Raw genomic sequence first — 25,345 nt, forward strand, 5'->3', positions numbered from 1 at the left:
GGCATTGGAGGGAGCTGCAAGCTTCATGGCAGCACCCGAGATCGGCCCCCCTGGGCCCAGACTAACAGGCACGGCTGAGGCTCCTCCCTCATCAGGAAGGCAGGGGAACTTCTGAAAATACATGGAAGGCCATGCTGAGTGCATCAGGACAAGCTTGTAGGATAAGGTGAAACAGAGAAATAAGCACCAAGACTCCAAAGCAAATGCTGTACCTGGACCCCATCTAGGATGGATGGGATGGGGGAGAAGTCAGGCAGCCATGGGGCAGCGTTGCGAACCATTCATTCATGCATTCATTCAGCAAATCCGCACTGACTTCCGAGTACCTGCCCTTGCCAGGGAGCCGAGGAGCAAACAGGCAATTACAATATGGGGTATGGGAGTGATCACAGGGCACCTGGCTGAGTCTGGGGTCCCGAGAAGTTTCCTGGAAGAAGAAGCACTACATCTGGGCCTCGAGGAATGAGCAGGCAGAGGCTGGGGGTCACCCAGTGAAGGGGGGTGGGGAGGGGGCACTCCAGGTTCCCATGTGGTACATCAAGTTGCAGGGTGCCCACCCCCACCCCTCAGCCTGACCTCTCTTTCCTTTGCTTTCAGCCCACGACACTGGTCTTGTGACCCTACAAGTTGCCTTCAACAACCAGATCATCTCCAACTCAGTGGTGTTTGAGTACAAAGCTCGGGCCCTGCCCACACTCCCCTCCTCCCAGCATGACTGGCTGTCATTGGACGGTAAGAACAGCGCTCGGGTCGCCTTGCCAGGCGCTGGGGAAAAGGGACACTTGGGGACCTTGTGCACAGGGTGTAGAAAAGAAGGAAGCATTCAGGTTCCCTAACATCCACTCGGGGCAAAAGTCTCCACCACAGAAGGACGAACTGGGTCACCGCCCCCAATCTGGATCTCTCTCTGGCACAGAATGAAGTATATGAATTTGGGCCTGCAGCTGTCAGTCCTGCCAGGGGATCTGAGTGGCCAGACAAAGCCCCGAGTTGCTAAGAGGTCCCTCTCTGGACAGATCCTGAGAAGCAGGGTCTGAGCATCCTCTGTTGCCCGCCCCCCAAGCCAATTTCTATGGTGTCCTTGAAGACAGAGCCCCCGGAGGCCATCACCAAGTCCCAAGCCTCTTAGAGATGAAAGCAATGTGGGCAGCTGAGGAGAGGTGGCTCAGGCTCAGCTCCTTTCGTGTTCCAAGGCCTGGATGGGGCGAAGGGGGGGGGGGGGCCTGTGCATTAAGTGCTTTTGCCTCTTAGGGACAACAAACCAAACCTCACGGAACCCCAAAACACCTGTCACCCCCAGCTTCTAGGCTGTTTCTACTTTAGCCTCTGCCCCATAGAGCATGTGAAACAAGTGCAGGATCATCATTGTGGCTGATGGTGGAGGGCCAGGGAGCTCCAATAGGCTCAGATGGAGGAGACAGGACCTGCTGTCCCAGGATGGCTCTCTGAGAGCCACTGGCCTTGAACATGAGTGTTGGCACCAGAGGCTCTGCAGAGAAAAGCTGCCAAAGACAGGTGGGGGATGCTTAGGTCAGAGGCTGCGCTTCCCAGCTCTGAGCATGCCTAGCAGAAGCCCTGGAGCTGGCCTGGGGAGCTGAGCTGGTAGTCCACTCCCTGCCCCCAGACAGAGCCGGAGGGATGGCTGCACACACGTCAGTATCAGGACAGCCTGCTGAAGCGCCAGTCTGTGGGGTACTTGCCAGAGACCTCATCAGCCTGAGGTGTGCACCTTAACTAAGCTGCCCCTGGGCCCTCTGCAGGGATCACTTCCTTAAGCACCTTTCCCCTGCACACTGCAGCCCTTTGCCTTGTCAACTCTCAGACTTCCCCCTTGCTGCTGGCTGCTGGAGGATTTTCTGGGCTTGGGCACTTGCCCTGGGCCACTTTCCTGAGCCACCCCATGTGCAAATCTCAGCCTCATCCCCGCTCAGCTCCAGCAGTGACAGGGTCCCTGGCAGCCACCCTGGCCACTGAACCCTCCGAGCTGTTCCCAGAGGTGGCTTTGGGTCAGCAGGGATCTGCACCCTGGCAGAAGCTGCGTGGGAGCACCAGGCTGGTCTTGGCAGCCACCCTGGGCAAGCCTGGAGCCAGCCGGAGCTGTGAGGATGACCTGCAGGATTGTAACAGAGAAGGGCAGGGTGACCAGGGGCTCCCGTTCAGGAAATCCAGTTTCAGCTTTGCAGAACAAATGGGAAATGGAGCAGGGTACTCTGCAGAGTCCTGGCTCTCCCTGAGTGACCAGGTCACCTCACCAGGATGGACTGGAGGATACTGGGACCAACGTAGGACCTGCCTGGGAGATGGAACCCTTCCGAGAGCCAAGACTCAGCCAGGCAGTGCCTCGGAGCACAGGAAATGTCAGCCATTCCCCCCCCATGGAAGCCCAGAGAGCAAGCTGTACCAGGAGGTTACAGGCAGGGGAGGATGCTGTGACAGAGACCATGGGGAAGGAAAACCCCCTCTGCTTCATTACAAACACACTTCTGAGTCCTCAACCATACCAGGTCCCTTAGGCAATGAGCCTGCTACCAAGCTGGACAGCTGCTCCCCAGCAGCCCCTTCCCAAGAGGACTTGGAGCTCTGACCTCCAGAGGCCTCCAGTTGAAATAAGCATCCTCCAGCCCCTGGAAAAATACACAGGAGAGATGACAGGTTGGGGAAAAGACGGGAGAGGCCCACCCCATTACAGAGAACAGACCAGGGCCCCTGCAACACCTCATGAGTCCCTCTCCCTTTGGTCTTGGGCAGGTATCCTTTCAAGTAATGGGAGGGGAAGGTGGCCAGAAGGTATCCCTAAACGAGTACAAGTGCCTTATCCACCCAAGGAAAAGGTTCGCAGGATTTCACCAGCCTGATAAATAATAACCGTGGGGGGAGGGGGGCCAGAACTGCAGCCGCAGCGCCAGGGCGTAATCGGCCTCGGGCCAAGTGGACAGCTGGGACAGCCCCGAGGGTAGGGGTCTCCGGGCCTCTGGCGAACCCCGTGGCTTGGCAGTGAACTTTGCTTGGGGGGGGGGGGTGGGGTGGGAAGACGCTGCAGGGGCCAGGCTTGCGGAAGCCTCCCTCTCAGCTCCTCTCTCCCCTCCCGCCCCCATGGTTACTGGGCAGATTCGCCCTGGGAGCTGCTGGGAAGTGGGGACGCGCGTGCTGCGGCGGAGAGGGGGAGGAGAGGGGGTGCAGAGGGGAGGGGGCGAGGGACTGCAGCACCGAGCAAACTGGGGCGCGGCGGCCGGGCGGCGCGCGTGCACACACGCACGCACACACGCACGCACACGCATGCACGCACGCACCTCCCCCACCCCGCCTCTGCAATGCAGGGGCGCCTCGCGCCCGCCCGACTGCGGCAGGGCTCCGCGCACCCGGGGGGCAGCGCCTCTCCCCAGCCCGGCGGGACCAGCGAGCCGCGGGGAGCGCCGCGCGCTCGCAGCCCAGCGGCCGGCCCTGCCTGCGCCTCCGTGGCCCAGCTCGCGATCGCGGGGGCGCTCTCCGCCCCTCCCCCGTCCCGGCGGGGGAGAAGTGTTTGGGGAAGAGGATTTCTGCCTTCATTTGATTTTTGAAATGGATGTTTGCCAGACGGAAGGCCGCGCGGGGGCACGAGCGAGGAGCGCCGCAAACCCGCACGCCCGCGCGCGGCCGCGGGGGCGCAGCTTTTGTTCTCTGCGCAGCGTTGGTCTGAGCCGCAGGGCCGGGTGGGGGGCGATCTCCTCCGGCGACGTGCTTCGGCACCCTGGCCCCAAAATGTCAGCCGAGCGCAGCCATGCAGGCGGAGACCGAGGGAGGAGATGGGTGGGGGGAGAAGAAAGGGGGTGCTGCCTCGGCCACTTAGCTCGGGCAGCCCTTGGGAAGCGCAGCGCTTCCAGTCCCAGGAGCTGCAGCTCCTCCGCCAGCCCTAGGTGGCTTCTCCCCTACCCACCCACCCCCAGCCCTGGCTGCCTGGGCCCCCGCTGCCTACCACAGGCTCGCAGGTTGTAGGCCACAGTTCGTCTTTGTCCTGTGAATGTGTGCGTGAGTGAATGAGTGCCCACCAGACACATCAAAAGAGCTTAATCCAGCCCAGTGGCAGGAAGGCTTCCAGACCTAAGACATCAAGCCTGAGCAGGCATCAGCTGAGCCAAGAGGGATGGAAAGGCGTATCCCAGGGAGAGGGGGCAGCGAGGGCTGACGGGGTGGATGGGGCGGTGGCTGGCTTTGGCCAGGCTACTCTGAGAACTACCATTTTCACCATGTCTTACCCCAAAGGTGCAAATTCAGCACAGATTTCCCAGGGCCTGATCCCAGAGTGTCTCGGGCAGGCCAGCTGTGCATTTGGGAAGGCAGTGGGACCTCTTCTAGGCTAGAGGCAGGCAGACTGAGTTTACCCTGGAGACGTTTGTGGAGGGACTCTGGGGAATGTCTCTTCTGTCTGCCCTGGGTCCTGCAGACACAGACAGCCGGCAGCCGGGGCTGTGCTCGCAGGGAGAGGATGTGCTGTCCGTTTAGATGGTCTCCCCGTGCCTGTGTTTGCAAAGAGAATAAACCCAGGCCATTTGACACTGCGGCTCTAGAGCCGAGGGGGGTGGGGCTCCCATCTCACCAAGGGCACTGGGACACCTTTAAGTGACTCCTGTCCCTGGAATAGAAGATGAGTGGGACTTTTGGGTGCACTGTTCTTTCACTTGCAGCCATCTAATTCTTCCCAAGGCCAGGTTGAGAAGCCCCAGGGTCCCTTGGGCCCCACCCCACCCCACTGGCCCCCTTCTTGGAACCCCACTAAGCTGCTTAGACTTAGACTCTATTTTCAATTGCTTCTCAGGCAGCTGGGCCTCTGCTGGGCGAGAGGATTGGAGTGAGGCTTGGATGCAGCTTTCTTGGGCTCGCCAGCTGGCCACCAGGGCAGGCCTCCTGCTGACCCTCAGGGGCAGGGGAGGGACCTTTTCATCTCCAGCAGAGTGGGGAGCAGGGGCTAGAACTGACTTCAGGCACTAGGTGCCTGCTTCCTGCATAGGAAGACCCAGGGCAGGGTGGGCACCCACCAGGGCCAGAGGGGGTTATCCAGTAAGCCAGTCTCCAGGGCAGCCTGCCTCAGGGTTAGACATCTGGAAAGACTGAGGGTAGGGAGAGCTACTCCCTACTAAGGAGGTGGAGAGAAGGAAAAGCAAGATTTGGCCTCCCAGTTTGGCCTTCTGCTCTGACCAAACCCTCTATGCTAACAGATGGAAGATGTGTAGCTGGGGTGGTCCCTGGCTTGCCCCCCACCATCTGCGGGCTGCCTGCCCTCCTCCCCCATGTGGCTGTCCTTCCAGCCACTCCCCTGAGAGCAGGCTCCGCCCACCAGGAGCCAGAGACCACACACTGACCTAGAGACCCTGGGGGTAGCCCAGTAGCAAGAGGAGACACCATTCCAGCGGTGAGACTGGCCCCCAGAAGCTTCCGGGCGTTTTTTTCTCCCTCCTGTAGTGACTCTCCAGGGTGTTTTGGACCAGCTGCTCCCTGCCTGGCTCCCTCCCTCCTGCAGACCCACAGTCCACTTCCCACTTATCCTCCTTTGCACCTGTGGAGTGATGCTGAACTGTCCACATGGGAGAACATGCACAGAGCCAAACAATTTAGTTGTAAATAATGTGGAATGTTACTGTTTTACTAAAAATAAGGCAGTTGATTTTATGGACTTGAATACAAAATTCACAAGAGTTTTTAAGATAAGACATACGGTGGGGGTGAATTGTCTTTGACTTTGGAGAGCTGCCTTGAAGTCCATCCATAGCCAGTGCCCGCGGGGCCCACCCTCACCTGTGCTTGGGAGGACTTCGGAGGAGAAACTTGAGGAGCCCTGACATAAGGGTCCTCCGCATAAGGAAGAAGTGGGTACTTCCCAGAGCCTTCTGGCATTCATCTGGAGTGGGTTGGCTCATGGGTACTTCTTTGCATGAGCTAACCTTGTTCCGTGTGCCCCAGACCTCACTCCTGAGACAAGGCGGCAGCTGGTTTGACCTGATCTTATACGTGGGACTTGAAGCTGAGTGGGAGGAATACCCCCATCTCTGAGCTGCAGCCTGCCCGGCCAGTGCCTTCCTTCAGAGCATGGGCTCTCTTCCCATAATCAATCTTTGTGGGGTGGACATCGTTACAGATTGGGGGTGGGTGTCTATCCTTAGCCCTCCTTAGCCAGGGACCAAGCGGCCTGGTCCTCAGATGCCTCCTGGAGAAGTGATCTCCTGCTCTTTGCAGCTGGGGCCACAGCAGACAGATCTGTGAAGGTCTCCTCTGTGTGGCAGGGAATGGGTCACCTTGGAGCTGGGCCTCACCCGCCTCCTTGCAGCAGTGACAAATGGTGCCCTGCAGAGAACCAGCACTGAGAAGCAAGCCCAGCATCTGCAGAGGCCAAGGAGGCAGACTCTGCATCTTCATCCTGGCTGCAGGAAGCAAAGGAAAATCTGTGGAGGGAGCCCCAGAGCTCGGGCAGATGTGGGTGCTCTCGTAGGATGGGCTTGCCTGCTCCCTGCCTCATCATGAGGCATCAAAGTGGGAGGCTCAGCCAACTTATCCTTGACCATTGCATTAATGTCCTGGGGCTACTGTAACCAACGACCACAGACTCAGAGGCTTAAAACAGAAATATATTCTCTCAAGGCTTTAGGGGCTGGAAGTCCAAAATCAAGGTGTCAGCAGGGCCATGCTCCCTCTGAAAGCAATAGAGGAGAATTCTTCTTGACTCTTTCAGTTTCTGGTGGCTGCTGACGATCCCTGACGTTCCTTGGCTAGCGGCAACGTGACTCCAATCTCTGCCTCTGTCACCACACGGCACCTTGTCTCTGTGTCCCCATTTTCTCTTCTTATAAGGGTACCAATCATTAGATTAGGGCCCACCCGATCCGGTAGAAACTCATTATAACTACTTACATCTGTAATTAACTAATTACAAAAACTTTATTTCCCAATAAGATCACATTCTGAGGCAGAGGGAGAAGAGAGTGCCCTAGGAGAAAGCAGGCTACACGGACATTCACAGAACATTCCAGAAGGAGCAGTCAGGGGAGGCGGAGGGACCAGGAGATGGTGTCATCACAGAGCCTAGGGTCTGGAGGGCCTCACAAGGGGATGGGGCAGTCAATGGGGTTAGAGGTCCTGAGAGCCCGCAAGTTGAATGGCCGTGAACAGGCAATGAGGTGCTCTCTCCTGGGCCACTGTCTTCTCCCCGAGGGCTTGGCCCCACCCAGGGCTCCCATTATGGTAAAGGTGCAACATCCCCTCCGTCATGCCTCGTCTCAGATCTAGAACCATCCATCTAACTGCCCCCCGGGACAACTCTGCTCAGATTTCTCTTGGGCAAAGTCAACATGTCCCAAATGTTACTCACTACTATTCTTTTGTTGTCCCCCTGCAACCCTCCATCTCCTACACCATTCCCCACCCCAGGAAGCCAGGAGTCGCCCCCTCCCTGCACCCCATCACCATCCTAGCGCTTTTGTCCCCCCGATTTCTCTTGCTTCTCTGCATCCCCTGTCCACCACCTTCACAAAGCCCAACATAACCTCATGTGTGCAAACCAGTCTCCTGGCCTCTCGTCTTGCCTCCTTCCACCAGGTACCATCGGTTCTTCATGTACTGTGCACCAGACACTGCTCCAGGGTCTGGGGAACCTTTATTTGCATAGAGCTTATATCCCAGTGGGAGAGAAAGACAACAAACAAATCACAAAGGAAAATATCAGGGTGCTTAAAATGGTGGCCTGGTAGAGGGTGCCAGGATGGCTACTTCAGGTTGGGGGGATCCGAGGAGGCCTTTATGGGAAGACAATATGACAGGAAAGGAGCCAGCCACAGTAAGAGCATGGAAAGAACATTCCAGGCTGGGGGAATAACAAGAACAAGGTTCCCGGGGAGAGAACAAGCCCGGCGTATTGGAGGAGCTGAGGAGGTGTCTGTGGCTGAGCAGAGGAAGGGAAGGTGTAGGGGCATGAGAGGGGTCCAGGGAGGTCAGCGGGAGCCAGACCACGTGCAGCCCATCAGCCAACGCAGGGAGCTGGAATTTTATCTTAAGGACAATGGGGGCCACGGGAGGGTTTTTGCAGGTGAGTCAACACCCTCAGGTTTATGTTTTTGAGACCCCCAGCCACCTGACGCTCTCACAGTGCAGGCAAGAGATGATGGGGACCCCGACGGGCCGGTAATGATGGATCCCCAAGAGACACAGTTTGGGGTTTGGAGTCAAGGCTTCTGCAGATGATTTGAACATGGAGGATGAGGGAGAATGATGGGTCATACCTAGGCTTGGGGCTTGAACGACTGGAGTACGGTGGATCAGTCCCTGAGATGGAGGAGTAGGAAGAAGCAATAGGTTTGGGAGATGGGGAGTGAGGAGTTTGTTTTTGGTCCCGTCGTGCTCCATTGCCTTGTTAGAGTCAGCAGTATACATTTGAAAGTCTGCAGGTCAAGGAGAGTCCAGAATGGAGATAAAATTTAGGAGTCATCGGCTCATAGATGGAATTTAAAGTCATAGGCTACCTGCCATTGCTCCATGGACGAGTGTAGATAAAGGAGGGGGGAGGGTGCGGGCCCACCGTGGGCTCTCCCAGACATTAGGATGTCAGACAGAAAGGAGGCTGGCCAAGAGCCTGGGGAGGAGCAACCAGCAAGTCAGGAAGAAGATGAGAAGATGTGATCCCAGGGAGGCTAGGAGAAGAGGGGGTGTCAAGAAAAGGGATGTGGGCAGCTGTGTCACCTGCCAGGTGAAGGGGGGGCAGAGCCTTCTAGGCAGAGGAAGCCACATGGAGGGAGGCCCTCAGGCAGAAGGAGCAACGTGAGTTGAAAGAACCCAGAGAAGTGGCTGAAAGCTCTGGATGAGAAGGTGCCAAACCTGTCTCTGAGCTCAGAGCCACCACACCTTCCCCGGTCCAGGGCAGGACAGGAAGGCCCAGGAGGCTCTCCAACTCCTACGTGACCCAGGAGGTCCTGTGCCTCCCCCACCTCTGCCCTTCCTTGTGCAGCAAGAGGAAGTACAGGGCCTGCTTTGCCTGCCTTGCCTTCTGTTGTTGGGGTGCAGGGACTGGGGGTGAGCCCCAAGGCAGGAACCAACTGTGACTTAGCGCCAAAGGGCGTGTGGATGTCAGACCCCGTGGAGACGGCTCTGAGCCCCAACCCCTGGTTGTTGCTGGAATGCAGGAATCCTGCAGATGGGCCCAAAGCCTGCCTGGCTGGCCCACTCGGGCAATTGCACCCCTAGCTCCTCAGAGGATTATACTGGACTCCCATTATCCTACCACATCATTTGGATGTGGGCAGCTGTGCTCCCGAAGCCACAGCCTCAAAGAAAGGCCTCTTGGCCAAGCTGGGCCCCAAAGAGACCAGAAGCCTGGGGATACAGACAGTCGAGCCAGCGTTTTGCTGGCTTCCTTAGCCTTTCCAGGGATCTGGCTTCCTGAATCTACCTCCCTGGAAAAGAATGGAGATGTCGATCGGTTTATCCAGCCGTGGGGAGCCATGGTCCTAAGACTTGGACACTCAGAACATGATCAGCAAGGAGAAGAGGCCAGGGGCAGCTCTGGAGCTGGTGTGGCCCCCTGGAGGAAGTGAGTCCTGGAGGTCCCAGAGCAGGATGAGGGGAGACACCTCCCCTCGGGACAGAGCAAGCAAAACAGCCTCTGACTGGGGCCAGGAGCAAGGCCTCTCCTTTCCAAAGCTCCTAAAAATACATACATTTCTGATCCATCTGAGCAGCCCAGCGACCTCGTCCCTACCTGTGACAAGAAGCCATTCAAAATAGTCTGCCAGGCCGAAGACCAGCTACCTCCACGGCAGTAACCCGCGGAAGCTTTACACTTGTGACCCCGAAGTCCTCTGTTTGAGAACAAAAAGTGACAGGCAGGTATATGTCAGATGCTCCATGCTTAATAAGAATAACAGGAGACGTCTTAAAAACCAGCAGCAGAGTGGAAATAGTTGACACACCAGCAATAGACTTGGAATCTTCGGGAGTCAGAACTTGAAGGAAGCTCGGTCAGCACGTAGTCCAACCTCCTCATCCTTCTGGCAGGAATGTGGGCTCAGAGAAGGGTGGCCACTTGTCCCCAAACCATTGCTGAATCAGGACAGAACCCCCTCCTGACTCCTGGCTCAGTGAGCACCCCTCCCCGCACAGCCAGACTTGCCGAAGCTCTGGAAGCCAGGACTCAAGGTCCGAGGAGAAATGAGCTGGCTCGAAGCCATGGGTGGTGTGGGGGGTTGTGGTTTCCATCCCTCAGCCCATGTTTGCTCAGGTGTCCTGGCTGAATGGGCCGATGCTTCTTCCCATGATTCGCAATGACAAGACAGAGAACAGCCACCTGCCACCCACCCTCGCGCCGAGGGACTGGTTTCTGACATCAGCAGAGGGGGAGGCCCCCCCAGGTGTCCAGTCCCAGATGTGCTGGAGATGTGAGCAGGGAACTCTGCCCCGGTCCTCACCGCATTCAGCAGCACCCATGTTTAGAAGAGCTGGTGACAACTTGTATCACTTCAATGACATCAAGCTGAGTCCAGCGGTCTTGACACACATGGGAAAGCTGGCAGACCTCTGAGCCACCATGACTGCCTCTTTCTGCAAAAGCTGCTTTTAGGACACAGCTGCCCACCCAGGGGTTACACCTGCCAGGCCCTATCCATGAAGCATTTGTGTGTATTGAGGCACTGAACTTCCCAGCAGCCTACGAGGTCCGCCATCCTCCGAATGAGGACACTCAGATGCAACAGTAAGCCAGAGATGCAGAGAGAATCATACCCTGGTGGTCCGACTCCACCTGCTCGCTCTTGACTTGCACACAGTGAGAGTCTTCCTCTGAGCCTCTTCTCCCTGCTTCCGTCCTGCTGCTTCTGACCTGGCCCCCAGAGCTAGAAGCATCCCTTCTCCCTGCTCCTCTCTGCCCATGATGCTGCCTCTCCACCCCCCCCCCCCCCCCCCCCCCTCAGAGCCAAGCAGTTTACAAATTAGGACCTTCAAACCCTGCAGGGCTTCCTCCCCCCCAGGTCTGCCACTGTCCTATCTTAGGCTTTTCTTATCCCATATCGCCAGTTTCCCGCCACTTTCTTTCCCTTCCCACCTGTGCTATATGCCACTGACGCATTCAGAAAGAGTGGACGGAGCGCCCACTGTGTGACAGGCACTGTGCAAGGTGCTCTCTGCTGGGAGAGACCAACAAGAAAACCGGCAAACATAACCCAGTGTAGTGAGATCTGTTAGGGAGGAAGGCACGGGGCTTTGGGAGCACTTGTTGGGAGGGAGGGGTGGTCATCTATCCTTGGAAAGTTCTGGATAGAGTCGCTCTCCTGCATGGGATACAAACCCTTTGTAAGTTGGCCTCAGGATGCCTTCTCAGCTCATCGTCAGCCCTCGCTCTCCTCTGCATAATGCCCCACTCTGCTCTGCTACAATACTCAGATTTCCCCAAACGTACCATGCTATTTCCCACCTCTGGATCTTTGCACATGCTTTCCCTCTGATCCCTTGGGTCTTTTCCCTGTGGTCAGTTTAGAGGACCCCTGCTCTATTGAAAACATCTACTCTAAGCCCCCTCCGCTATAAAAGCCAATTCCCCACCTCGTCCCTTTTCCCCCACATGCAGGACACCTTCTTTTTACTTGGCTTTCCCATCACACTTTACTCCATTAGCAGTTATTCTTTGTAGTCATTTATTCACTGACTGTTTGGTGCCAGGCACTGGGCCAAGTGCTAGAATCAAAACAAATGAACAAAACCAGAGGAGGTATCTGCGCTCAACCAGCTTACCGTCTAGTGGAGGAAAAAATCAGACCTGACTTCCAAGCCTTCCCACAAACAAGAGCTTGGGGAGCTTGTAATGGCGGAACAACTCCTCAGGATGTCTGGGAGGAATTTCTTGAAGAAATGACCCTTGAGCTGAGCTCTGAGGAAGAAGTTTTCTCCATGAAGAGGGCAGGCAAGAATATTCCAGGCAGAGGGAACAGCATGCACAGAAAGCTGTGTGGTGGGAGGGAGCCTCGTGGGTATAAGGGAGCACATGAAGGCTGGTGAGGTGGACAGGGAGGGGGGTGGATCAGACCAGAAAGGCTAGTGGGGTGCTCAAGGATAGGGCTGTGTGTGTTAGGCTAAGGAGAGCTGGCTTTGTCCCCAAGAAGAGGGCAGACACTGAGGGTTTGATAGGCAGTGACATGGCCAGGTGTGCATTTCAAGAAGGGCTCTTCTCTGCTGTTTGGAGAATGATGGAAGGAGGGTCAGAGTGCGTGATGGTAGACCAGTTAATCCTCCAGGCTGGAGATGATGCTGGACTTGGTGTCTCTGGAGAGAAGGAACAGAGTCAAGAGACATTTAGGAGGTGACATCAACATTAATTGTAGGTGGATTAGATATGGGAGTTCTGTGTCATTCACCCCGGAGAGGACTAGTCATGAGTTGGGCTGAATTTGAAGGGCCTTTGGGACACTATGTGAAAAATCAATAGTGAGTGAGTGGCTGTTGGCTCCAGAGCTCAGAGAAACACATGGGCAGGAGAGAGAAGTCTATGACATGTCTGCATGGCCATCACATTGGATGAAATGGGCCAAGGGGTATGGATGAAATTGACAAAGGTGAGAATATAGCTGAATCCTGAAGCTAAGGACTTTTGTCTTAATTATCATCATGTCCCAAGAGACCGGGAACATAGTGGGTACTCAATAAATGTTTTTTCAAGGGATGAACAGATGGATGGATGGATGGATGGATGGATGGATGGATGGATGGATGGATAGACGGATGGGCAGATGGATGGACTGATGGACAGCCAGTGGTGTTTTATGACCATCATCCTCACTGCTGACTGATCTTAGCTTTAGGCTGTAGCATCCCTGATGTCCTCCCTGATGTCAGAGCCAGGCTGGGGAGGCTGTCCAGAACTGACCAGGCGCCATCACCTCCCGAGAGGCACCCTGCTGGACCCAGGGCTTTACAAGTCAACTGTGCATGCCCCTGCCCCTGGGAGTTCACGGCCTAGGACACAAGGCAGACCAGACAACACAACTCCATAAAGGCAGGTTCTGAGGGTTATGGGAGCACGTGAGAGAGCCAGGGGTATCCCTCTGTGCCCCCATCAGGAAGGGAATGTGTTTGACAGGGTCTGATCCTGTATGAAAACTTTAATGTTTGTTCATAACAGTGCTCTTCACATGTAGAAAGAATGTGAGAGATTTAGCCAACTGTGAGGTCAGAGGGTGCCCAAGCCATACAAGACTCCCCTCACCTCTGATACAAACTGCAAGTTCTGGGTGCCTAAGACCATGCTCAGGTTCGATAACGCACTGAAAGGATTCACAAAACCCACAAAAGCTGTTATACTCAGAGTCTATTACGTCAAAAGGACACAGATTAAAACCAACCAAGGGAAGACGTGTAAAGGACAGAGACCAGGAGGCCACCCTGTGGAGTCATGGACAGTGTTGCTTGCCCAGCATCAATATGGGACAGTGCTCATGGAGTATCACCGACCAAGGAAGTGCACAGGAGCCTCGGTGTCCAGAGCTTTTATTGGGGCTCTATCGCGTGAGCATGAGCCTTTGCCCCCCTAGCTGATCTGTCTCTGGCCTCTCCAGAGTTGGCCAATACTGTGTGACCCAAAGCCCCCACCCTAAATCACATTGTTGGTCCTTTTAGTGTGGCCAACCCCACCCTATAAATACCTCCTGTGACCAGCCCTTACCTTAAATCATATTGTTGGACAACCAGTGACCTGAGGCCTCCAGCCAAACAAAGACACTCCCATAAGGCATAACATTCCAAGGACTTAGAGGTCACCTCCCAAAGGCAAGGACAGAGGCCAGACTTCTTTTGGGGCAAGGTTAAATTTTTTATGAGCAGAGCAGCACCTCCTCCTTCTCTGTTCCCACCTGCCCTCACCTGCCTCCCCGACTCCTCACTGCAGCAGACCAATTTCTTTCTGTGTCTGTGTTGAGGGAGGAAATGTGTGTTTTCTGTTGTTTCTGTTGCTATTGTTTTTTAAAAAGTGTTGCCCCCACACAGATCTTGTGTACTCTTCAGCAATTCTTTGGGGCCGAAGAACACATTTTATTAGGAAAAATGGCTTGTCTTCTGCCAGAGAGTATTGTCCAAAGCTCAAGATCTCCCAGGCAGAGATGCGAAAGTAGATTACAGATCAGTCCACTTAATGGTGAATTAAATAAGAAATTCTAGAAGCCTTTGATGGCTAAGCTTATTATTATTATTATTTTTTTATTTATTTGACAGAGAGAGACACAGCGAGAGAGGGAACACAAGCAGGGGGAGTGGGAGAGGGAGAAGCAGGCTCCCCGCAGAGCAGGGAGCCCGATGTGGGACTCGATCCCAGGACCCTGGGATCATGAGCTGAGCCGAAGGCAGTCGCTCAACCGACTAAGCCACCCAGGCGCCCTAAGCTTATTATTCTAACACATTATCTCAATCAGGTCTTTAAACTACTCACCTGTGCCACAGCCTGTGATGCACTGTAAATGAACCTACGTCCCAACTCCATCCCACAGGCTGCACCCCTGGCTCTAGCAACGTTCTCCTCTCGCTAAAGTGTTCTCCTGATGGCTCCATTTGCTGCTGCAGGGTTATGAGCAGCTCCATTTGGAGCAGCCAGCCTCCTCCCTCCCGCCCTCTCTCCCCTTCTCCCTCCCCGAGGCTGGGGCTGGGAGCCTGGAGGAAGCCCCAAAACCAGTTACCCCTCTTCCCACAGCTCTCCTCTTCCTTCTGCTGATGCCGGTGGGGATGGATCTGACCTTGCATATGGTGACCAACTGGGTACAGATGGGGATCCCAGAGCCAGGATGGGGACCTCGGCAAGAGTATTCCTATTCAGTAATTCGCCTCTAAGAGAAAGGGAAGACATAGACACAGCATCCAGCCACCTTCTAGGATGTTAACAATTCAGTGTGATTCTTAAGACTCAAGGCTCTAATTTTATAAGCTCAGTGATGTTTCTTATGACATTGAAAGACCTGGCCTGGGCCACCCGGGAGCTGCGAAAGCTCCACGGTGGAACTCCAACACAGCAGGTCCTGCACAGAGGTGCTATGAGCCAACCCAGAACCACGGCAAACACAGCCCCACTAGGCTGGGGGCCCGATGCATTCAAAGCCCCCAATTCTCTGCAGCTTGGAAATGGCTAATGCATTCATCATGAGTCTTTGCACTCCTCACTTGAAAAGCAGCAGGAGAGAACAAGCTCCGAGCAGAAAGCAGATGTGCAGCAGGAAGTCTGACTTCAGGGCCTGATTGGGCTTAAAGACATCATTCCTCCCCTGACATTCCCATGTTGGATACCCAGTAAGAAAGTGAGTGGGTGCTTGTCTTCGATTTCCCACATTACTTCTAAGTGAGTTGAAGCCGGGAAGATCGTTGGGTGGGGCTGCATTTCTTGCAATGGTGCTCAGGGGGTTTCTCTTTGGAAATGGATGGATGGTGCCTCCCAGGCCTGTGGGTAGCAGAGCCATGCAAGGGACTGACCCAACTTACCGGTCCCAAAGAAGCCAGTGAGCTGCCGGCCTGCGTGGGGTTGTGGCCACACCACGAGTGTCCACAGCAGAAACGTGACCCGGGGTGTCAAAGAGAGATGATCTGGGGGTGGAGGTACACATAGGTGCGTGGCACATCCATGCTTTTCCCTGGTCACGTTTTTTGGGTTTTTTTCTCACGTTAGCCCCTAAGGGATCTAAAACTAATGTGTCGGTTCTGCTTCCCCGACACTCACAAGATGGGTGCCATTTAAAGTGTACGTGCGTCTAATTGTGCCTTCCCTTTTGACTGCTTTTTGTCTTCTTTTGGTAACGCAGAACATGACATGACATGACAGCATCCCCTGTACGATCGTGACCTCGGTAATTATTATTCCTAGGCAGTAGCTGCTTGCTTCCTTAAAAGGGGAACTTTCTAGCTCTTGTTTTTACTGGTGCATGAGCCTCATGTTTGCGTAGGCAGCAAACATCAGGATGGAGATCTCAAAGTGGTTTCCACCATAAATACCCTGTATGGGTCTCTGGACTCAATTGTCGCCTCTAAGAGAACCCACTCTTTTCTCTTTAATCAGATTTCCATGTTAAAAAAGGATGGTGTCTATTGAGTGAGAAAGCACACCATGGCAGTTTTAATAAGTGCATTCTGAGTGTACCTTTCGGGTAAACAGCTCCAATCACAAGCGTGACTCCATTGGACAGAGGATGCGTGGCAGCCTCTTTTGAAGGCTTGCTGGGTTTTCCTGCCTCGAGAAGCCAGCAGTGGTCCAGGGGGCACCTGTGGTGCTCTCTCAGACCCTAGGGACCCAGGCTTCCTCAGCTCCTTTCCAGAAGGATCCTGGGGATTGGGGCCCTGATTCGGCCAGAGTGGCCTTGAAGGGGGAGACATAGCAGAGGCCCATGAATTCTGCCCATGAAGGTCTGTAAGCCCTTAGGCAGGCAAAGAGATGCATGGAAGTGCGTAGAAGAAAGAGCTTATATTCGCCCTCACAGCCATAATAAAATACCACAGACTGGGGGGGCTTAAACCACAGAATTTCATTCCCTCGAAGTTCTGGAGGCTGGGAGTCTGAGATCAGGTTCGGTTTCTTCTGAAGGCTCTCTCCTGGGCTTGCCAATGGCGACCCCCTCACTGCGTCCTCTCAGGATTGTTGCCATGTGCACTTCCATCCCTGGGGTCCCTCTGTAGGTCTAGATTTCCTCCTATTAAGAAAAGACACCAGTCACATTGGATGGGGGCCCACCCTAACAGCCTCGTTTTAACATAATCCCTCTTTAAAGGCCCTGTCTGCAAATACCGTCACGCTCTGAGGTACTGAGAGTCAGGGCGTCAACACGTGAATTTGAGGCGGACATAATTTAGCCCAAAACAGAGTTATTCTCCCCAAACGGGAAGTCTTGCCCGAAGGGGATTTCATCACTGCCATGAGGGCTCTTCTAAGGCCCCAGACACACCCTCTGAGACCTCACGGGGGCCCGTCACTCAACACCAGGGCTTCTGCTAGAGTTTTCTGACTATCTTGGCCAAGGTGTGGACTGGTTACCTTGCTCTATTGTTTGGCTAAGACAAAGTGCCAAGTGCCTTTCGGGCACCAGGCTGTGAGCTTCACAAATATCTCACCCGAGTCCTTATGATGAGCTTGTGATGTAGCCACTATTTTCATCCCCGTTTTACAGATGAGCACACCTAGGCCTAGAGAACAGACCCTTTCCAGGGTGTCTGAGCTGGAAAATAGGGGTGCCCAGAGCCTTCTGACTCCTGAGCAGAGCACTCACTGCTTGGATGCTCTGCCTTCTAGGGATTTTAGGCTTCTGGTTCAAACAAAGCCCAGGCCCAGACTGGCCCGAGTGGCCCAGCTTAGGGGGCCCACAGGCCAGACATGACCCTGGCTCTTTGAGGATGTCTGAGGTGTACCTCCAGCACCAATGGGAGGCCGTCGAGGTGACTGGCATGGCTTCAGGAAGGGTGCTTGGAGGAGGGAGGGGCAACAGCCCTGTCAGCCAAGCAGCTATGTCTGTCCTTGCCTGCTTGTTCCACCTGGTTGTACCTGTCCCTGTAGCTGTGCTTTTCTAGCCCCCTGTGAGGCTGAGCAGAGAAGCAGCTAAGAGCTCCAGCTCCAGAGTGGGGGGCCCATGGGGGCTCTGCTCCTCACTAGTGCATAGTCTAGGACAAGTTACACGAGACTGCTGCCTCGGTTTCCTCCTGTGTAAGCTGTGAGAATAGCAGCACCTACTTCCCAGGCTTGGTGTAAACATGGAAAGAATGGATGTGGGTAAGAAGCGCAGTTGGGGCTCAGTGATTGTTATTCTGATGACGATGATGACAATGTCGATGACGACGATGACGACGACGATGATGATGACGATGACGATGATGATAATGATGGTGATGATGGTGACAATGACAATGATGATGATGACGATGATGAAGATGATAATGATGAAGACGATGACAGTGATGACGATGATGACAATGACGATGATGACAATGATGATGATGATGACAATGATGATGGTGACAGCAACAAAGACATTGATGAAGACGATGATGATGAAGACGGTGACAATGATGACAACGATGACAATGACAATGATGATGATGACGATGACAATGATGGTGATGATGATGATGACAATGACAATGATGACAATTATGATGATGACAACAGTGACAGCAACAAAGACAATGATGAAGACGATGATGATGAAGACGGTGACAATGACAATGATGACAATGACAATGATGACAATTATGATGATGACAACAACAGTGACAGCAACAAAGACAATGATGACAATGATGAAGATGATGATGATGAAGATGGTGACAGTGATGACGATGATGACGATGACAATGACGATGACGATGATAGTGATGACGGCAGCTCCCACCCCAAGAGGAAGAGTCAATCTCTCCACTCCCCAGGTGGCATCTGCTCCCTGGCCTCTCATCACCCTGCAGAGTTACTGTGCTGCACCACCTTTTCCATAAGGACCATGTTGCCCAGAGACCTAGAACAGCCGGGGCCTCTGGAGAAGTGAAAGGAGGTTAGCCTGGGTGGGGTGCATGTGCTGTACTGGCATGTGCTAAGGGGTCTGGGTCCTCTGGTCCCAGTTCCTCCTGAGTGACTGTGAAATAGAACTGGGGGAGAGGCTCTCCTCTCTCTCTGTGTGTGATTACTGGCCATGCCTAAGGCATCCAAGCCAGCTCCCTCACCCCGCTACCGTGTGCTCGGGAAGGCAAGCTCATTTTAACAGCAGAGGAAGTAAATCGTAGTGGGAAAGAGTCCACCATTCCAAAAGATCCTGAAGTTTATCACAAAGATAGTTCCAGTCCCCAAGCCCTCCCTGGGTGCCCAACAGGCTCTGGGTTACTCACTTTACATTCATTATCCGATTTCATCCTCTCCATGTTTCCAGCAGATGTTTCCATCCCCATTTTACTGAAGAGGACCCTGAAACTCAGAGGAGTCAGGTGACTTGTCCTATGGCACACAGCTAGGGATTCAGACTGAGGGCTGTCAGACACTAAAGCCCATTGGGTGCTTTATCACCACACACCACCCTCACAGAAAGACTAGCCATGTACTTCATCACCTGGCCTGCACATAGTATCGGTGGGGGGGGGGGTGCAGGGAGGGAACAGATGGACCTGTATAAGCCTCTGGGGAGAAGGAGTTGGTGTTTTCACCTAGCTTCTTTGGATTCTCTTTCTGCATTATGTCCTTTAAGAGAAATCCCCAAGTTCTCAGGCTGTGGCTAATGCATCTCCTCCACCTTCCAGATGAGATCTGACAGCCTTCCCAGGCTTATACAAATCGTAGCATGGTTTGCCCTGGTAGTGAACACCTTTTCTCCCCACTGCCCCCTTTACCAGTGTCCCCCCTACAGTTATCTACTACTGCATAACAAACACCCCAAAGTTTAGTGGCTGAAAACAACAAGCATGCATTCGTTCTCTTGATGCTGTGGGTTGTTTGAGCTCATGCATGCAGCTACATCTGTAAGACTGGTCGTTTCAAATCCAGAGTCCCTGCAGCTGAAGCACAAGGGGTGATTGCTGTATCAGGTCAGGTCATGCTGGACAATACCAGCACCCCATCTACACAGTCTTTGACCTCATTTTGCAAAATAAGAAACTGAGGCACGGGAAGAGAAAGGAGTTTCCCACACAAGTAGTTAGTGGTGGAGCTGGAACCAGAACCCAGGCTGCTGACCCCAGGCCTGGGCCCTTCCCCCTACCCCTCAGTATCTCCCTCATATGGAAGGCCCCTGGGCCTTCCATATGAGGATGCAGATGCCTGATAAGGACATTTGCAGGTCAGGTGGAGGGATTTGAGGCTCTCTACAAAGCTTACCTTCATCCCGGTATCAGCCAACAATTGTGATGGAGAACCCCAACACACCAGGGAGTTCTTCAAAGGGAACCCTAAGTTCAGGAGGCTGTTCCCTCCAGGATCCTGAGCTGGCAAGGGGGCAATCACTGCAAGCAGGAATTTGACAGACTCACAAGAAGCACAATTAGATATGACCCCTCTTCTGACCTCCTTTTGCTCCTGGATGTCACCATCCCTGACTCAGTGCTTCTGCTGCTGTGTCTGTCTCATCTCCTCAAGAGCAGTCACCTGGCAGGTCCTGTCCACCTGGATTCTCTACCCATGCATCCCACACTGGGCTGGACACAAGGGGCTTGGCAAATAAGGCTAGACAGACTGGCTCAGGATAGGCCATTAGGCCCCCTGACCTTGGTATTCCTTTTCCTATCCTTCAGTCTTCTTTACCAAAGTTAATCCACTGGTCCTTTTCTATATTTCATTCTTTTTCTCCTTATTGTATATGTGTTTTACAACTATATTGAGATATGATTAACATCCCATACCATTTACCTGTTTCACGTGTACAATTCAAAGATTTTTAGTAGACTCACAGGGCTGTGCAGACATCACTATAGTCTAATTTTCTTTCTTTTTTTTTTTTTTTAAGATTTATTTATTTGACACAGAGAGAGACAGCTAGAGAGGGAACACAAGCAGGGGGAGTGGAAGAGGGAGAAGCAGACTCCCGGCCGAGCAGGGAGCCCGATGCAGGGCTCGATCCCAGGACCCCGGGACCACGACCCGAGCCGAAGGCAGACACCCAATGACTGAGCCACCCAGGTGCCCCTGTAGTCTAATTTTCAAACATTTTCATTCCCCCAAAAAGAAAGCCCATATCCATTAACGGTCATGCCCCCTTCTCCCCAGCACTCCCCCCCACCAAGCCCAAGACAACTATTCATCTATTTTCAATCTCGATAATTTTGCCTATTCTGGACATTTCATATAAATGGAATCCTATAATATGTGGTCTTCTGTAGCTGGCTTCTTTCATTTAGCATGTCTTCAAGATCCATCCATATTTTACCATGTGTTAGTTCTTCATTCCATTTTTATTGCTAAATGGGTGCCCATGTGTATGGACATATGTTTTCACTTCTCTTGGATATACCTAGGACTGGAATTGTGGGGTTGTAGGGCAACTCTATGATTAACCTTTTGAGGAACTGCCAGGCTGTTTTCTAAAGCAGGTGCATTTTACATTCCCATCAACAGGGGATGAAGGTTTCAATTTCTCCACATCCTCACCAACACTTGTTATTGTCCATCTTGTTTATTATAGTATTCCCGGTGGGTGTGAAGTGGTATTTCATTGTGGTCTTGATTTTCATTTCCCCAATGCCTAATGATGTCGAGCATCCTTTCATATGCTATTGGCCATTTGTTTATCTTCTTTGGAGAAATATCTCTTCAGATCCTTTGCCCATTTTTTTTTTAAAGTAGGCTATTTAAAAAAATTATTTGTAATTATTCTTTTTATATTCTAGATACAAGTCCCTTATTACATACATGAATTGCAAATTTTCTCCCATTCAGTGAACTATCTTTTTCATTTTCTTGATGGAGTCCTTTGAAGTAAAGAAGTTTTAAACTTTGAAGAAGCCAAATTTATCTATGGGTTGCTTGTGCTTTTGATGTCAGATCTAAGAAGCCATTGCCAAATCCAAGGACATGAAGATTCACCTCTGTGTTTTCTTCTATGTGTTTTGTAGTTTTGGCTCTTACATTTAGGTCTTTGGTTCATTTTGAGTTCATTTTTATACATGGTGTGAGGTAGGGGTCCAACTTCATTTTTTTGCATGGGGATATCCAGTTGTCCAGCCTTATTTGTTGAAAGGACTCTTCCTCCTCCATTATTTCTTAGTACCTCAAAGATACACTGTATATGCATCTTGCACTTATTTTTAAATTGTCATTTAGTTGAGAAGACTCCTATTTGGTTATTTTTTTTACTGGAAGTTGATATATTTAGAAACTGATTTGATTTCTTATTAGATAGAAGAGGCAAAGTTATGCTGCACTAACAAACAACCCAGTCTTAGTGCTTTATTCCTCACTTGTGCTCAAGTCCAACGTCAGTTTGTAGGGCGAGCTCTACCCTTCACAATTACTCAGAGACCTGCCCAGGTAGAGTCTACATCTTTACATAAACAGGCTTTCACAGTTGCCAGGGCTGGGGAAAAGAATGTGGTGGTTCTTAGAAATTTCTCAGACTGCCTTCTTAAACAAATCGTATCTAAAACGGTAGCAAGAGTTTTTAGGTACTTGGAGAACTATCAGAGAGGGGCAGAATGAGCACAGGCTCAGAACCTAAAACCCTAATCTGCCGCTTACCATCTGTGTGTCTTTAGGCAATTTATCTGACTTCTTAAAGCCTTTCTTTTTTTTCCTGTATACAATATCCAACTTGCAGGAGAAATAATGGCAGTGTATGTGGGTATCTAGCAAAACAGCAGGCAGATAATGGGCATCCAACAAACAAGAAGTTCCCTTCTTCCTCATCTGCACCAGGATGCCCCTCTTTGGTTCATCATGAGACCCTCAGCAGAGGTTAGGGCTGGGATAAGGACTCACCATCCCTGCTTTAAGGGGCAAAGATTGCACTTGGTCTGGGTGCTGCCAAGTGATCAAAGCACTGAGCAAAGTTTTCTTTTTCCCTATTTTTAAAAACAACCCAGGCATACTCAAAGTCCCATAAAAATCTAGTGTATTAATCCACCTTAAGCACATGCATGCCTTACCCTGTCATTTCCTAACCTGCTACAAAGAAACATGAATACCCATAAGGAAAGACAACCTGTGGGTACTTGGTTCTAGCATGCTGTCAGAGCTCTGAACTTGCTTCAGAAGCATCTAGCTTACCCCACCCAGCGCCATCTGACTTTCCATGAATGGGCCCAAAGAGGGCACTTGCTCTCGTGGCCTCCATCCTGAGACAGAGGTACAGTGGGGAATTAGAGTGGCAGATCTTCCAGGAGAGTAATGGGCCCAGCAGAGAAACAGAGAAGGGACTTCCCTACTGCAGAAATGTCACCTGAGGCTGCCTGAAAGGAGAGCTCCAGACTGCTGACCCCAATTCTATCACCAGGGCACAGCGAATGTGCTGAAACATCCATGACTACCTTTCTCAGGTGTCAGGTGGACACGGGGCTGCTGGAGGAAGGGTGAAGGGTCAGGATGTCTCTCCTCAGGCAGCTAGGATGTCCAGATCTGAAACTCTGCCTTTTTAAAACAAACCCAAGGAAAAAACGTCTCTGCCTCCAAGACAGTGAAGAGTGGAGGCACCTTCTCTTTAGCAGGGGTCCAAGTACTTGAACCTGGATGCTAATTATCCTGAGTTCACTAGCACTGTAGAGTAGAAAGACAGGCATTGCCCCTCATGATCCCACCTCTCCAGTTCTCTGTTGCTCACAATCCATTCAGAGCAATTCAGCAACTCTTAGCCGAGGACTTACAGTGTGCCCGGCATTGTGTAAGGTGCCAGGATAAGTTAAGACTTTGTTCCTGTTCTCAAGGAGATTAGAGTTGTCTCAGTCGCAGCTAATAACAACCAGTTTTTTAAAGCACTTTTTATTAATGTACACTATACATATGGAAAAGTTCACATAGAATAAGTATGTGCAGCTCAGCTCAATGAGTTTTTACAAACCAAAACTAGTGGCCAGGTCAAGAATGGAACATTATCAGAAACCCAGAAGCCCTCCCCTCCCCTTTCCAGTCGCCACCCTAAGATACCCTGACTTCTAGTAGCAGCAGGAACCAATTTGTACTGAGTGTGTCTTATGCACCAGACACCAGTATAAGCACATCTATTGGCTCATTTAATTCTCACCCATGGATATGAAGGCACGATGAGTGGGGCACGCAGCTAGCAAGTGGGAGAGTCTAACTCTGAACCCAGATGGTTTGTCTCCAGAGCCCTCCTCCTTGACTACTAACCCTTACATTTCCAGCCCTGGAAGCGATAGATGCCGCTCAGGAAGTGCTGCCATAGGAATGCATTAACGATGCTCCTGGATCAGTTCTGCTGGGGGTGAGGGGGCTGGAGACAGGCCTTAAGGAATGGATAGGGGTGCCCCTAGCCCATAAAGGGGAGCTGAGAAGCGGAGTTGGGAGTGCAGGGGTCCTGTGTGGCGCGAGCAGGGTGGACACAGGTGGGGGCGGGAACTGGAAGGGCTTGTTGGAGCAAGATTCTGAACAGCATCGGGTGTTGCGACTTCGTTGGGGCAGGGAGGGACTCGCTGCAGGCAAGAAGCCACGGTCAGCCCCCAGGAGTGCAACTGTGCTGGACCTGCTTGCTTCCCTGGCTCCAATGCGTGGCACAGAATGGGACCCAGCCTTGCCAGGAGCGTCCTTGGCTTGGCCTCTAACCAATTATTCATTTTTGGTTGTACAGGCTTAAGAGCTGTGCAAAATGCTGTGGTTGTTTTCACGCGTGTTCGGGCAGGGTTAAAAAAAAAAAAAAAGACTCCGTGCCCATCTTTTGAGATTCTTTTTAACCCAGATGGCAGGAAAGAGACATAATCAAGTTTAAAGATAATGGACAAGATGGAGGAAAAAAGGGAAGATAGCCTCCTGGAAAGTCCGCGTGGGTCAAGCCCTTTGTGTGTGCAAGGCCGTAGGTGGGTGTGGGGGCGGCAGCGATCGAATAGCAGCAGGACTACAAATGACATAGGGAAAGGAGAAAGGGTGGTGGTGTCCACTTGGGACGCCTGGGAAGGCTGCTTGGACAGTGAGCCTTGATGGAGAGGTGTGATTTGGACTTAGGGCGGGAGGCGAGGCGAGAGGTTGTTATGCAGAAGTATCCAAGTGAAAAAGCCAAGCCGCAGCCAGAACTTTTGGACACCAGGGTTAGACCCGAGGAGTGGGCGGAGGCCCTGGAACTCCAGCTAAGGAGGTGGGGCCCTGCGCCTCCGGCAAGGGAGTCTTAAACGCTCCCGAACTCCCAGGGGACTCGCCATTCACCGTCACGAGCCAGACATCCTCCGCCCCGCCCTGGCCGATGCCCGCGCACCTCTGCACCCAGTGCCCAGGACTTGCCCCGCGCCCTCGCGGCTCCAGCCGGCTCGCCGCGCCCCTCCTTCCCGCCCAGCCTTCCGCGCTCCCCCGCTTGCCGCGCAGCGCAGCGCCGGCTCCTCCCGCGGCTGCATTGCAGACGCCGCCGCCGCAGGGCGCGCCAGGGCCGCGCCGGGAGCCGAGCCCGGGTACGCGGGGGGCCCCTGGGCGCGGGTCTCCAGAGCGGACCCGACGGCGCCGCTGGGCCGGGAGTCGGCGGGTCCACACCGCGGGGTCTGGCAAGCGCGGTCCGAGCGCCCCCCGCCGCGCGGGCCCCCGGGGAAGCCTCTCGGGGCCGTGAGCCCGGGGGAACGGGCGCGGCCGTCGGGCTCCGGGCCGTCTCTGCCCTCGAGTGGCCCGTGGCCGGCCCTCTTGCGGGCCTCCGCGAATCTGGACGGGGAGCGGGCGGCGGCGTCGCGAGGGGCCCTGGCCAGCCCGGGCCTCGCGTGCGGGCGCCCG

General features: G+C 53.2%; 1 protein-coding gene across 1 annotated transcript in view; it reads left to right on the forward strand.

The window, feature by feature from the left end:
• CAMTA1 (calmodulin binding transcription activator 1) overlaps window positions 1–25,345 on the forward strand; it is an 841,075-nt gene that overhangs the window by 765,706 nt on the left and 50,024 nt on the right. Inside the window, exon 11 of the mRNA XM_044913866.1 lies at window positions 598–732. Within this exon, the coding sequence (XP_044769801.1) occupies window positions 598–732 (135 nt within the window). The remainder of the gene's footprint in view (window positions 1–597; window positions 733–25,345) is intronic.

The sequence above is a fragment of the Neomonachus schauinslandi genome, chromosome 4 (genome assembly GCF_002201575.2).
Source record: "Neomonachus schauinslandi chromosome 4, ASM220157v2, whole genome shotgun sequence".
Taxonomy (NCBI): domain Eukaryota; kingdom Metazoa; phylum Chordata; class Mammalia; order Carnivora; family Phocidae; genus Neomonachus; species Neomonachus schauinslandi.